Genomic DNA, 15174 nt, shown 5'->3' with positions numbered 1-15174 from the left:
ATATTGCCTGACAGCTTTGCTCTTTATACTGACCTGTTCTCTGCTTTCAGCACAGGCACAGTTCACCTTTGACCTTTAACAGTTACTCATGATCATACTGAACCCTCAAGAATCTTTTCATGTGTCACGTTAGCTCATTTTCGCTACTATTCATCCATGAAAACATAAGTCGGTGGTTTTGGAGTTATAAAGCACATAATTCCTACGATTGTAGTTTCTAATCTGTATTATGTGCTCACAGCATGCAGCTGCATTTATTATTGTTCTGCAGTTTTGCTGCTTGTCCATCCCAGTAGGGCGGCACTTTTCCCCTCAGCATGTTTGATGAAGGGCTTGTGTAGTAGGGTTATCAGAAGCCAACGCTGCTCAACATATGGGGATCATTTAAGAGCATAAAGTGACTTATGGCCCAAGAATTTTGTATGCTGAAAAAAGAAAACATCCTGTAGATTGGTTCAAAACAGATTTACTATCCCTGCATGATAGATCAAAAGAATTTGGACCGTGACAAACTGTAGGATATCTATATCAAACGAATAAAAATATATTAGGCCGCTCAGACTAATTTAGTTTGAAAAATAAAACAGACAAATTTGTTTGTGTTTGAGATGCAAAGTGTATGCCAAACATTTCCAGAAGTTGATGCATCACAGAGAAGATTTCTCAGATTTCCCAGGGAGTTTGGACATGTAAACTGGATATCCTGATGTATTGGAAAATTCCTAATTCACTCATTTACAATGAGATAAAGGAGAAGATTGAAGGATATGTACTACTTTACTGCTTATATGGTAGAACTGCAGTTAAAGCTGGCAGCTGGCTAGCTTACTTAACATGGATAGGAAAAGGAAGGCTAACAACTAGCCTGGTTTTGGACGTAGCAAAGTCTGTATATTTTTGTTTTCATGCTGGGACTAGCAGGGAATCAGTGATGCTCCAGGTCCTGTTTAATCCTTGAAAAATACTGAATTTCACTTATTTTCTAACTTCGGTTAAATAGGGCCAGATCTAAGCTAACTAAGCTAACAGGTAGCTTTGAGTTTCTTTTTATCACTTTTTATTATGTGACTATTATTAGTACTAGTATTTTAGTACTATTACTTGAATATGCTGTTTTTTTTTCATTTTGTGCCACCTTACCTCAATTATACGGAGAGAAATGAAGCTACCTAAGACATGAGAAAAACTAAGGAAACTAAAAAACAATTAGCTTATGAATTAAGGAGTTATGTAGTCTAGTTATAGCCTGAATAGTTCAATTTGTTATGCTGCCTGATTACAGCATTCTTTTAGTGATAAAATTTTTAGTGCAGGGCTTTTATATTGTTGCTTTATTGCATTTGATTGAGTAAATGGATTTGAATGATTCTGCTCTGTACTTCTTCAGCCTTCCTCTTGACATGAGGCCTCCAGGCTAAAGTGGTAAACATCATCATAATCAGACTCCATCATGTCACACGTCTGTACATATGGCTGGCTGAAAGGACAATAAGAGGGGGAAGATTAAAAGACTCAAAAAGACATGGTGGGGTAACAACACATGGGAAGGTAGATGAGAATAGGTGAAAGAGGTTGTGTGTAATAAAAAGAAAGAAAATATAAAGTGGGAGAAAAGTCAATGTGGATGGAACTCAGTCATGGAGTTTTTCTGGGGCCCCAGATATTCTCTACCTAATAAATCCTCGGCACATATTTAATCTGTTCAGAAGGACATGCCCGGAGAGAGTTAAAGGATGCACGCTTATTACTCACCTATCTCTGTCTAAGTTTGCTCCCATACCAAATCCCTACAACCCAACCCCCCCAAACCCTAACTCCCACAGCCTGTCCTGCAGCCAGACTGCAGGCGCTACGGGCTATCAGAGAATCGGAGCAGGAATGTGACTCCTGACAGACACATCTCTCAGGACCTCAGACTAAATATGTTCCCAATTAGCTCCATCTGATAAAGTGTGAGTGCAAGTGAAACCCAAGGCGGGCATGATCAATAGCACTTTGCTCATTTTTTTTTTTTAGATGGCTTTGACATTGACAGGCCGCACTGTGATTAATCGCTGTGGTGCTGAAGATAATTGTCCAACCACATCTTCCTTTAGAGGTGTTGCTGAACTTTCATTCATGTCTACAGAGCTTTGAGTGTAGGTCGTCACTTCCAATTCACTTCTAATCGTGGTCCTGAACTGGCATCCATATGAAAACCAGCTTTCCCTTAATCTTCCTGTCGTGCGCCACCCAAGACACAGAGCATCTACCTGGAGAAGAACTGCCATCTAATGTTCATGCTGCACACTGCACCAGAGTGAGCGCTAGTGGTTGTTGTTTCTGTGGGGCCAGCTGTTTGATAGAAACAAGCTGCAAGCTGCTGTGGTTTAATTCTCAAAAAGTTTCCTTGGTTTCCATGCGCTCACAGCTGGATGTTTTTAGGTTTCCCCATATGGGACTGCTGTGACACGGGCACTGGAGATGAAACAGGCCTCCCTCGGCACACAAACACGCCACTACACTCCCGGCCTTGTGTACAGCTGGTAGGGATGACACAAGAGGCACAGGGCTTTATTGAGTCCTGCTGAGACTGCAGTGCAAGTCAATGCAGTGCTCTGGTAACGCTCAGCCTGCAGGGCAGCAGTGGAGAGTCAGTGGATGGAACACAGGCCGCTTGGCCAATGTAGAGAGTTTCTGTAGGCCAGTGTGTTGTGTGTGTGGATGTTGTGAGATGGGCTATAACCATCCATCAGCTCCATCCCTTTTAAAGAGTACAACACCTTCATTTAACCCTAATGTTCTGTTTGGTGTTTAATGGTTCAAAATACAAATCAAACATTGTTTAATTACCCTGAAATACAAGTTTCTGTTTCGTAGGCTTGGGATTATGAGGGAGTTAGGAGATGAAGAAAGGGAGCCACGTTTCCTTTTTTTCAGAGAATTAAGTCATTTTCACACTTACACTTCAAACCTGATTTTTTTCTAACACTTCACATAGCCTGCTTAAACATTAGCTGATCTTTTACATACAAGCTCCGTGGTATAAAGTTCGTCTGATTGGCCCAGTGTGTGCATAGCACAGCTAATACTCGAGTGCATCCATTGCTAGCGAGTAGGCATCATGTGCACTGTCTCCTGCCCGCTCTATCGGAACAACTGCCTCAGCTAAAACACACAGAGTATTTCAAGTAGTTTGAACTGTGGAAAATATCCCTATACTAAAGTTTCCCTCAAATTGTCAGAAGTTTCTGTGCAGTTGAGAAGGTTAGGCTTCTCTCCAATCTGTTCATCAAATCTAAAACCATGGGAAAGCACAAACACAGGCCAGGCTCTATGTATTAACTGGTTACGTGTCATTTGTTAAAATCATACAGAAGCCAGAGAGTTAAAAGGACAATTTATTGCTCTGCAGGTGTTATGATATATTATTTCTTGGCCCAACAAACAGCAGAGGCTCAAAGAAATTACTGACCCGTGTGCCGTTATGCTAAGCTAAATGCTAAGGCTAGTTTGTAGTAACCTGCCACCTGTTTGTGGTAAGGTTTTATACTTCCAAAGCGTTTGTGGTCAGATGGCGAGACAGGAATAAATGAATGAAACAACCCCATTGTTTTTATTATTCTTAAAAATGATGATGGTAGATGGTATTCTCTGCTGTGTGCTACTCATATCAAGCCGGGTGTTCAGTATGGAATTGATTTATTGGTGAGACCACCGCATAGATTTTTAGGTTTTCTTTGTTATTCTTTTCTCTTTTTTTTTTACTATGGCACCATTCCTGAAGCATTGCCTAATGCCACACTGATGATTCTGGAGACCCCCAAACGAGCACAGGGCCTATATCTCTCTGGGTGCCCATCTAGTGTATTCCCATCTCTATTGTGGTAAAACTCGTTAGTTTTCCCCACAAGTGTCTTCTTCAGCAAGAATGTAATCCCCGTCTGGGGTGGGTTTGGTCTGTTTCTTCATTCCTTCCTTCTCTATGAGGAAACTATCAGACCCAGCTAATCATCCTGGAGCTTCTGTGCTCTGACATGGGTTTTTCACCCAGTTCTCTCCTTTTTAGTCTCTCCTATGTCTCCTTTGTTGCAGACTGTTTCCCAATCACATCTTTCAACCACTTCTTAATGCCAGCTTAAGCGGTCTCCCTCACCAGCTAATATCGTGTGGTCAGGCGCCTTTATTCCAGAGCGGTTCATGGATTCAATTACTGGCGGGTGCCAGTAAAGATAACTGGGGATGGCAGGACGTTGTTGGATGGCACTGGAGGAGCATGCTTTGTGGCCAGTTCAGAGTGAGTTGTCAGCTGGCAGTCGTGAGGAGAGAGAAAAAACACTGTGTCCCAGCTTTGAAGACAGACAGTGAGAGTAAGGAAAGGATTGAGCATTACAGCCCCAGACATCATGACTTCATTAGAAGATTCTTCTGTTTCTGTCTCTTGGATTCATCGATCATGTCAGACGAGTTTGATCTTATTGGGGAGCTCTCCTTCTCCTTGGCAAAAAACAAACAAACCCCTAAAACAAACTGAAATGTCATTATTTTAAGCTTGAATTTATAAATCATTTAGTGACCTCTTGTGGCTAAAAACTGGGTTGAAGAATTGGTATCTATTTACTTAGTTGCCAAATCCTTCTATTTACACCTTCTAATAAGCTTGATAAAACAAGCTTTTAATCAGATTTATTGCAGCTTCGCTCTGCTTTCAGCTTCTGAGATGTTGTGTACAAAATATTGATCATAATAAGAAATACATTAACTTAACATCTATTACTCAAGGTGATTATAGTTTAATGTTTGCGTTTTATTTTTAAGCAGTTATAGTCATGACTCACTTAACCTATCAGGATGCAAACGACACAGATGAAGCTGGTTTTCATGTTGTCTGTTGGTCAAAGTGGTACTAAGTGGTACTTCAAATCTCTGCTTCTTGTGTTTACATTCTAGATAACTTCCTAGCATGTTTGTTTTACTGTTGCTGTGACCAATGTGCAGTATATATTCCAACTCTGATTTGCCATTCCTGTTCGGAGCATAAAGAGATTATCTTGACCATAATTAACGCATTATTTGCTGTTATTCTGGTAAATAACGTGTTACAAATTGTATCTGCATCACGATCTCACAAGCTGTTTGACTTTTTCTTTGTGACTGCCAGGAAGACACCCAAAGATTATCAGTATTGCTCTGAATTGTCATTTATTAAATAAATTCAAGGTTAATATACAAAAAGTCTTGAATGGATGTCCAGAGAATAGGTAAAATTACAAAAGACGCATGCAAAACCTCTGAAAAGTCAGTAAAACAAGAATTGCATGGGTTCCTTGACCACTAGAGGGCGCCACCGGTTCACCCCGGTAATACATAATCATTCTGATCAGACCCTCTTTTTTTTTTTTTTTTTTTTTTTTTAAATAAGTGGATGTTGTTTTTCATTTATAATTTGAAAATCAGGTAATGCTTTAATTACAGGTCTGTAATTTCCTAATAAATTCTCACAAATTTTCTTGTAAACTTTCAGAAACGATCATAGATGTACAGACACAGCATTCACCTGGCACATATCCACTTCATTCATTCCACCTAATTTCTAGTGAATCAGCCAGTGCAGCAGGCCGTTCGAGCATTTTAAATTTGTCCACAGGCAAACAATGACTTTAAGAGATTGTTTCACAAACTGTGAAGTGGACCTTGGTTGTATGTGGAAAAATATCAACTTAAGTTGAATGAATGAAGTGGAGCGCTATAATGATGACTTGAATTTGATTTAAATTCAGCTTCAATGCTTGTTTCGTTAATTTTTCATAAAAATACGAAGAAATATATGTTGGTGGAAGTGATAAGGTGGTTGATCTCTTCTCAGCTTCTTACTGGAGGCATGCAAAATAAAGCCTGACAACCACTGCTTTAACATATTACAGTTACAATTAATAAGCATTCAGTTAATGTATGTTTAGATTTAGAGAGAGACGCATTCTTTTAACAAAGTTCAAAAATAATTAGCGCTGGGAAAGTATTAAGAAATTACAAATCCATAAAAGACAAACTGCTGATCTGCTCAGTGTAAAGACTGCAAGAAACTGGACAAAATGTTTTTTTTATCTTGTTTTTGTTCCAGTGTACAACAAATGACCAATATTGCATTTTTAAACATTGTCAGTATTGGAGCATTTATTTTTTGCCTTCAATAAAAAAAGCTCTCGGTTATTGCTGGTGCAGTCTTCATTAGTCCCCATCAGGGAGACGTGCAGAGCCCCTCGTTTGCTTTTTTTTAATGATTCCATATTGATTTCAAATGCATTATAAAGCCTGCATTTTAAATATAAAATGTCTATCAGTAGTCCATTCCCTTTGAATCAAGGGGGAAGAAGACATCCTCCTAAACCATATTATTGTTGTTGAGCTTGGTCCACTCAAAGATGTCCTGCTCGCACACAATGTCTGAGTTGATGAGAAGGTAACGATCACCCACGCAGAAGTGCTTCTGGCAGGCAGCGCACTTGAAGCACTCCAGATGGTAAACCTTGTCCCGCACACGCATCGTCATCTCAAACGCTCGGATCCTCTTTTCACAGGAGGCGCAGAGACCGTCCTGGCCAAAAAGCCTGAGTGGATGAGAGGACATCAACATGTTACTGGGAGGAAGATGGAAAACATTTACTCGCTCTTAATGATGTGAAGCTGTAAGAGAGACTGACAGTATCTCCATTAAGGTACTCTGGATCTTTCCCCTGAGCCTGAGGGATTGAGCTGTTAGAAACCACCAGTGCTTCACAGACTTTTTCTATCCTGCTCAACTTCAGAAGCTGAAAATGTCACACAAACACCCACGATTTTTAGCAATTATTAGCAATAATAAATGGATCAGAGCTGAATTTCTGGGAAATGGTGCGGAAGTATCGAAGCATTGCATTACCTGCTTCTTGTTTGTTTATTTTACAGATAGGTTGTACTGATCTGCTTTACTTTCGGTCCATATTTTTCACCATAAAGTGGAAATGCATCGTCATCAAAGCAACACATACCTTTATAGTGGTGATACAGAGCATTCACAAGCCAGGTCCAATCATACAGGTTCTGCCACTGATTGATACTACATATTTGAGAGCACATTACGTATTAGGAGTACACCAGTGGGTCTGCCTGATTTTGTATCTCCTCCTGATCTTATCTTAGGTAAATGTGTTTACCTGATATGGCTGTGCACCACACAGCTACATATCATATCAAATTTTATCAGTTCTTTAACAGAGACCTGCCTTCTTCTCCTGAATCTATTTCAACTTGTCCGCACTTTCGTCAATAAAAAAGTTACAGCAGGAAAGAGGTTAGAAATTTCTATACTTGCCCAAAGTGTTTCTCCATGAGCCTTTAAGGTGTGATAAAAGATATACATACTAGTGCATCTCAAAAAGTGCATCTTTTTCTTAACTAAAAGGGCGAACATCAATATATTCTACTACATGTAGACTTCAATATCCTCAGTCTACTTTGGTTTAATGTTGATGCTTATGGCTTTAAGCTCCATGCTAGGACATTTTAACATGTTGACCAGACCTCATTTAGACGACCTAATTGATTAATTCATAATATCACTACCAACTGAACCAACCTGAGGTAATCTCTCCGACACAGTTTCCTTCCCAGCTTGTAGTAGAGCCGACGGCCCACCTCTCCCAACCGACAGCCACACAGATCGCAGCTCAGGCAGTCCTCGTGCCAGTACTGCTCGATGGCCTTCAGGAAGAATCTGTCACCAATGCTCTGCTGACATCCACCGCATGTCAGCAGAGATGGAGGCATCTGGAGGACCTCATCCACCGGTTCCCTGGGGGGAAAAAAAAAAAGCAATAAGGATTTAGTGCTGCATCAAATTTTTGTTTCCTTCATCAGTTAATCTGCAAAGGTTTCCCTCAGTTGTGTGATTGGTTAGTTAGTCAATGTAACATGCAGATCTCTCAAACGTTCTGCTAACTGATGAATCAAATACTGGAAAAGAACTGTTCTAGCTCTGACACATACTTGTTGGTAACCTGTTGATATTTTGCTATTATTATGCAAATAAACCAAACATTTCCTGATCCAAAGGCACAGTTAGTGTTCTGCATCAATATTCACACTGTGTTGTATCTAATAAGTGCTACACAACCACATGTATATCTGAGCTGGAGCTGTGTGCACAGATGTGTTTTATTCCCATCCACCTGAGGGAGCCATTGGATATTAAACCGCTAACTAATAAAAAGTATGTCACACACAACATTTTTAGTTTTTTTTTAATGTCGATTTACGCTAGGAGTGCCTTAGCGCTCCACTTTTTCCTCGCAGGACCTTCATTTTGTTATTATTCACATTAACATTAACACATCACTCTGTTCTTAAACTTTGCCATTTTTAATCTAACAGCAGGATACTTCAGACCTTATGCTACCAGCTCTCTGGAGCTGTCTCACCGGAGAGTTGTGGCTGTCCCGTGAGTGCTGATGCGTCACGGATACTTTTACTTGAATCAGAAATGACATTATTTAAACATCATTCATTGCTACTTACTCGCTGGCCTCCAGCGTCTTCCTCTCTATAGTGGATGTCATTCTTCAAAGATGATGTCCAGCCTGGTCCACCAGATTAGATTTTGAAGTCACCGGCCAGCAAGCTCAGTGGGGACCCGCGAAGCGAAGCTGCGTGCGGGCGCTGCACCTGCTCCCCCTCCGAGGCACCACCAGCACCACCAGCAGCCCGCGTCAGGCTTTCAAACGTGTTCAATCGAAGGCAGCTGAGTCCAGACGAAATGGCCGCAAGACGCGAAGTGTTCGCTTTAAGCGGCTAAGCCGTGATGGAGGACACTGTCATCATTTCCTGAGGCAGTGACCCGCGGAGAGACTTCGCGTCTTTTCTTCCAAGTGTGACTCCTCACCCCGCAGGGACTTTGCTGCCTCTCCGCTCTTTTATTAAAATGCACACGCCGTCTGATGCGATCAGAAGGTCACTTGCGTGGCTCTCCGTGTCCGTGCGTGCCTTTTCACAGGCGCGCGACTCCACATGAAGCAGCGGGCACCGTTATTGTGCAGTAGCAGCAGCATCGTGTTTTAAATACACCCCCCTCCCACACCCCCTTCCCCTCCTCACACCCCCTCTCTCTCGCTTGTCAGGCTGTGCTTTCGTTTTCCTCTTCCTGCTCACGACTGTTTGACAATGGGGGGAAATCGGTCTTAAAGCGACAGCTTAACACGGCCTTGCTCTGTCAGGCATGGGGTGGGTCGTGACTGAGGCTAATGATTATTATGCTTTGCTTCGCCAGAGTGCAGATAAGACGAAAGATAAAGAGTGGCACGCTCTAATTCTTTGGGGAGGAGTATTTGTGTTTTCTCTCATAATTATGCCCCAGGTGTTGCCAGTTCTAAAAGGTTTTGACGGTCACTTTCTGTCAGGGTTCAGACGATGATGGTTATCACTGCGTTAAGTAATGTGAACTTGAATTCAGTGGATTTATTATATTATACTTAGAAGCAAATTCCAAGGACTTCATTTTACTTCCTGAATTGTGATTTTACATTTTAGAGGTCCTACATAAACACACAGCTGTAAACATGGTTGCCAGGGCCTTTTCAGACAATCAGGGAAGTCCCTTACTTTTTATTTTTTATTTATTATTTTTGTTGCATAACTTCTCTGTAATGTAATCTTAGATCACTGATTATGCACGAGAGTATTTTCAGACACTTTGAGCAATAACTTTGCATCACATATCTTCTAAACTAATAATTTTAAGGTTAATTGGCGTGGCTGTAGTTTAGGAGGTACAGCAGGTCACCTACTAATTGGTTTGAGCCCTGGCTGCTCCGGTTTGCGTGCCAGATTATCCTTGGGCAAGATCCTGAACCCGAAGTTGCTTTTGAAAAGTGTGGAAAAAGCACAAAAAAGTGCTTGTATGAAGTACTATATAAGTAGCAGTCCATCCACCAGTTAACTCACTAGTAATTACTTTAATGTTAATATTTCCATCTGACGTTTTAACGATTATGTTGAGGGTAAAACCCTCATATGTGTACTTGCTGATTCTTCACACAAAGCTCAGAGAAATCGTGAAGCTGGAGGAAGATGTGATTAAGCTATGCTTAGAAATAATCCAAAAGAAAGAGCTTGTGAAAGCTGCCTCTTTGGGGAATGAATGCATTGATATTTCTACATAGTTGGTGTCCTCATGGCTTTTCCTTTTCAAACCAGAGCTGCTGTGGGCCCTTCTCTTATCTCCTGCCAGTGCCTCAGGGCTGCCTGTAAGAGGGAGGGACACCGACAGCAGTCTGACTGGACAGGGAAGATAAAGCACCTAAACTCCAGCACCCAGAATCAGCTCCGCAGCCAAATGTAACAGAAAAAGATCACAGGCGAACTCTAAGATGAAGGCTGAAAGCATCCTTGGGCCACACAGTTTTAGAGCTGAGTAGACTCACTGGATTGATACCAAGCTGAGAAAGCCCAGGAGCAAGGTGAGCATGGCTGTTGTGTGCCAGCTACGCAGAAAACAGAGCAGTTTGACAGAGATAAAACTCAAACTACAAATCCTTCAGATGAGAAACACGTTCAGATTTTGTACAACACAATAACACAATGAAGGGACCATTTTGAGTATAGTGACTTTAATCTTCACTAAATAAAAATGTCATGCAGTTAAACCCTCTTGCTTATATGCAGTGCAGGAAATCATTATTTTTATCCCCTGTAGAGTTTGTAAGTTTGCTCACTTACAAAGAAATGAACAGTCTCTAATGTTTGTGGTAGTTTCATTTTGATAGAGAGACAGAATATAGAACAAAAATCCACATGTGCCATGTGGCACATAAGCTACAATCAGTCAATCAATTACAGATACTCCTGATCTCAACTTATTATGTATACAAAGCACAACTATCCACTGAATCATTTTTTTCCATTCCAAGACCAAAAATCTGGCAAAGGATATCAGGGCCAAAAATTTAGACCTGCATTAGGCTGAAATGAGCCACAAGACCATCAGCAAGAAGCTTGGTGAGTAGATAACAACTGTTGATGTGATTATTCGGAAATGGAAGAAATATAAAATGAGCATCGATCTGGAGCTCCATGCAAGATCTTGCCTCAAGGGGTAAGGATGATCATGATAAAGGTTGTGGATCAGCCAAAAACTACATGTGAGGAGCTTGTTAATGATCTGAAGCAAGTCGGGACCACAGTCAGAACACCATTGTCAACACACTACACTATAATGGATTGAAAACTTTCACCCGCAAGAGAAGTCTTGGGAGAAAGAGCTGTGGTCAAATTAAACCAAAATCAAGCTCTTTGGCATCAAGTCCGCCAGCCATGTTTGTAGGAAGAGAAGTGAGCATGACCCAAAGAACACCATCGTTACAGTCAGGCATGGAGGTGGAAACATTATGCATTGGGTTTATTTTTATGCTAAGGGTACAAGACAACTTCACTGTATTGAGGAGCAAATGTATGGGAGCATGTACTATAAAATCTTGGACAAGAACTTCCTTTCTTCAGCCAGAACGCTGAAGATATGCTGTGGATGGGTCTTCCAGCATGACAATGACCCAAAGATATCGCCAAGGTAACGAAGGAGTGGCTAAAGAAGAAGCATGTTAACATCTTCGAGTGCTCTAGCTAGTCTCCAGGCCTCAATCCTGTAAGACTTCTGTGGAAAGACCTGAAGTTTAACGTTTCTAAGCAGCAGCAAAGAAACCTAAAGTATTTAGAGAGTTTATGTAAAGACTAGTGGGCCAAAAATCCTCTTGAGATGTGTGCAAACCTGACTAACTACAAGAAATATCTTAGTGATGTTTGCAACAAGAATTTCTCCACCAAGTATTAAGTCATGTTTTTCTTTCTTTCTGGATGTTTGGTCGATATTCTGTCTCTCTCCATTAAAATAAAGCTACCATAAAAATTAGATACTGATCATATCTTTGGAAGTGAGCAAACATACAAATTCAGCAGGGGATCAAGTAAGTATCCCTGCTGAATCCATATGAACAACAACAGCACAATGCAATTTTCCTTTGGCATTGTAATGAAATGATTTGCACATATGGTTTAATTAATATTTCTTTGGTACTTTGAAAAGTTCCCATCCATATAGTTTAATATTAAAATTTAAAGTTCATTCTTTCTTGTCATAAACAGTCTTTACATGCAGTCAGCCAAGAAACTATTCTTGAGCTTTCAATGATGTAAAATAATCAAATAATGAATTAAACAGCTAAAGTTTTATTGACTGAGTGCCAATTTACGGTGCCAAAGATCAACAGTTTCAGTCAGTGCTTGCATTGTCATTTAGGAGGGGAGGTTTGTAATAGTCTTTTTAGTTTTTGGTATTTTAACTTTCTCCTCTCTGAGACAATTAAACAAAGGAGGTTTTGAAGCTCACAATCAATACTACCCATGGATACATGTGTAGTGATAATATTTGAATCCTTCCAGAATGCCACGTGGCATTAACACAAAGCACATGAACAAATTCATGACAGATGAGAAACACAAGAGAGAAGACAAAATCAGTACTGGCATGACACAAGTCATCCACTACTTCCTGTGGAGCTGACTGAGAGAGCCCAGAGGATGTTCAAACTGGCATGCAGAGACGAAGCTTTCCTGAAGGGTTGGTGCACATTGCATTCACTTCCTACTCCTCTACATGCACGATGGCACCCTTCTCATGGTTTCCCAGATAGACTGCTAGACTCCAGATGGCTCGGGGTGATAGGAGAAAGTATTCTCATACACAACTCGAGGCTGTTGTGACTGGGTGGTAAAACCCATATCTCTGTTTTAACGCTTCTTAAACGCCACCAGAAAGGAGGTGCACATTACTGTAGATCTGACATCCATGTGTCACCCTACCTCTGTAATAAAACTGAAAGGCGGGGGATTTTCACACTTCATGCTTTGAACTTTATAGCATTTAAAATAAGGGCAATAGTGACCTTTTATGCGAAATGTGGTTTGCTATTTTCAGCTTTTATTCCTCTCTGGGGTACAAGTTGGGGAGCAAACAGTTAAGAGTGTAGACAACCTTTAGGGAAGTGCATGTCCAACTTCCTGTTTTGCCTGTTTTGTACTGAGAGCATTATGGAGTTGAAAGCAGTGTGGAATGTCGGGGGGAAAAAAACATTGCTGCTAAGCAAACAGTAAAATCATACAGAAGCTAGTCATTCAGCAAAGAATGGGAATTTATTTCCCAAGAAACAAAATATTGAAAGTGCTTGCAGGAAAATTTCCTGAAGTAAAAGACTATGGACATGGTGTTGACTCTACGATTGTGCAAACTCTGGAACAGCATCAGTAAAAACGACTACTTCCTGTCCAATCTAAAGTGAAATGATATCTAGCTCTGGTTTAGCACGCCCCTCCTAAACAGCAAAAGGTCTAGAAATGTTTTATTGTTTACTGGCACCACAAAGCACTGAGTTGTGCTTTTAACCTAAAAAGTTTTGTTGTAAAGGTCAGAGGTCAGATGAGGACCCACCCTAGAATTCTACTAGAAAAGCTGGTCAGTCGTTGTTCGATTGAAATATAGCAGGCTGCGGAAATGAGTCACTGAAAGGGAGCTTCATTTACCCTTGGGATCCTCCCATAATCACTATTATCCTAAAAGAAAACACTTTTAGTGGAACATTGCAATCAAAAAGCTGTGCAGACATGTTAACTGCTTCCTGTATTTGGCAAAACAACAGAAAGCTGGCTACACATTCTTTTCAATAGTCTCCTGGTAAGCTTGACTGGCAAGCTGGTATGTAACTTACATGGAAATTGTGTAAAGTAAAATAAAAAAAATAAAATCCAGAAGCAGTTGTTGTTGTTTTTTTAATTCTGTTAATCAAGTCCATTTGTCTGTTAGCGTGAGTCCTTTATCCTCATTTATAAATAAAAAACTACATTTTTAAAGATTTGAAGTCTGAGTAATTACATTTATTAAAAACTGGTCAACATATTTCCATGTAAGGGAAGAGTGAAACTTTCACTTCAGTCCAGCATCAATATTTGTTGATCATATATTGACCTTTACTGCCACCTGGTGATAAGTAACTAAAAACTATCTTTGGTTGAACATGTCAACCCTGTAAGATCGTTGTTACATTTGTTAAAATCTATTTGTTTAGGTGCTTGTAGAACTAGACACTTATTATTCTAAAATGGATAAAAGTAAAATAGAGATATTAACTTAAATACTTTTTTTCATATAAAAAACTGCATTGCAGGTTTTAGACCTTGGAATCATGACAAAAGAGGTGCAGGAGATTCCATCTGTCTATTTTCATCCACTTATTCAATCTAGGGTCACAGAGGACAGAAGCCTATCCCAGCTTTGGCAGGGTACACCCTGGACAGGTCACCAGTCCATCACAATGAGGCTGTAAATGTTCTCAAACAATTCCTCAGGATTGTTTTTTAAGATGATTTCTAATTTTAAGTTCTTGAAAATATAACACAAACATACACTGTAAGACCGAATAGTAATAGTTTGATAAATGAAATGAGTTCCAACTACTTAAAAACCTGTTATAAGTTCATACACCTTTATTTTTTTGAGTAGTTTGAACAAGTTTGTTTTTTCAAGTTATCAGTACTTGAATATATTGATTAGTTTCTAGCATTGCGCTCAAATAATTTGAGTTTTAACACTGACGTCACTTACGTGCCTACGTACGTACCTACGTGCGCCACCTGTTTCTTTATGAAGTGCTGGCAACCATCTTGGATTCCTCGCTTCGAGTGCGAATGCCCGCTCATTACTCCGAAAGAAACTTGTGGAACGTTAATATCCGAACAGAAATAAAAACATTTGTCAACGGGTTTTTTGCGGCATTGCCTTTGACGCTGGATAAAGGAGGGCATGCTATGGTATGTTACGGACTTTTGAACTGGAACAGCTAACGCTCTGCACTTGGCTAGCTGCATTTACCGCCTTTGCAGCATCTTCAGGAGTGCTTTTGTGGTAAGTTTTATTTTTTCTGAAACTATAGTTCTCCGTTGTATCGTTGGGTTTTTATCGTCATAAATGTACAACTCTAGCAGGCATTTAAGAATTACATGCATGCGTCGTTTTATCCATGTCGGCTTGGCCCCAAAGTGTTTGCATGAATTATGCTAATAAGCTCATATTTAGTATAACACATTATTAGTCCCTGGGACTAATAATGTGTTAATAAC

General features: G+C 40.3%; 1 protein-coding gene across 1 annotated transcript; it reads right to left on the bottom strand.

Annotated features, from left to right (window-relative positions):
- Positions 1 to 5172: 5172 nt before the first annotated feature.
- lmo2 (LIM domain only 2 (rhombotin-like 1)) lies at positions 5173 to 9026 on the bottom strand. The gene is made up of 3 exons (XM_085357556.1): positions 8533 to 9026; positions 7595 to 7810; positions 5173 to 6587 (listed from the first exon to the last, which is right to left on the bottom strand). Exons 1-3 carry the CDS (start codon positions 8571 to 8573, stop codon positions 6362 to 6364), a joined length of 483 nt encoding a protein of 160 aa, XP_085213682.1. The 5' UTR covers positions 8574 to 9026; the 3' UTR covers positions 5173 to 6361.
- Positions 9027 to 15174: the final 6148 nt, after the last annotated feature.

Source organism: Diplotaxodon limnothrissa, linkage group LG7, assembly GCF_057381915.1.
Source record: "Diplotaxodon limnothrissa isolate DT_005_m linkage group LG7, D_limnothrissa_male_GT1.1, whole genome shotgun sequence".
NCBI classification, from domain to species: Eukaryota; Metazoa; Chordata; class Actinopteri; order Cichliformes; family Cichlidae; genus Diplotaxodon; species Diplotaxodon limnothrissa.
Note: the sequence above shows the minus strand (reverse complement) of the source record. Positions and strands in the feature narration are given on the sequence as shown.

Excerpts from the sequence above, each read along its gene's own strand:
- lmo2 (XM_085357556.1), bottom strand. The coding sequence starts at position 8,573 with ATGACATCCACTATAGAGAGGAAGACGCTGGAGGCCAGCGA. Across the intron at positions 7,811-8,532 it reads AAGACGCTGGAGGCCAGCGA|GGAACCGGTGGATGAGGTCC; the intron begins GTAAGTAGCAAT and ends TTTTCCCCCCAG. Across the intron at positions 6,588-7,594 it reads TGTCGGAGAGATTACCTCAG|GCTTTTTGGCCAGGACGGTC; the intron begins GTTGGTTCAGTT and ends TCATCCACTCAG.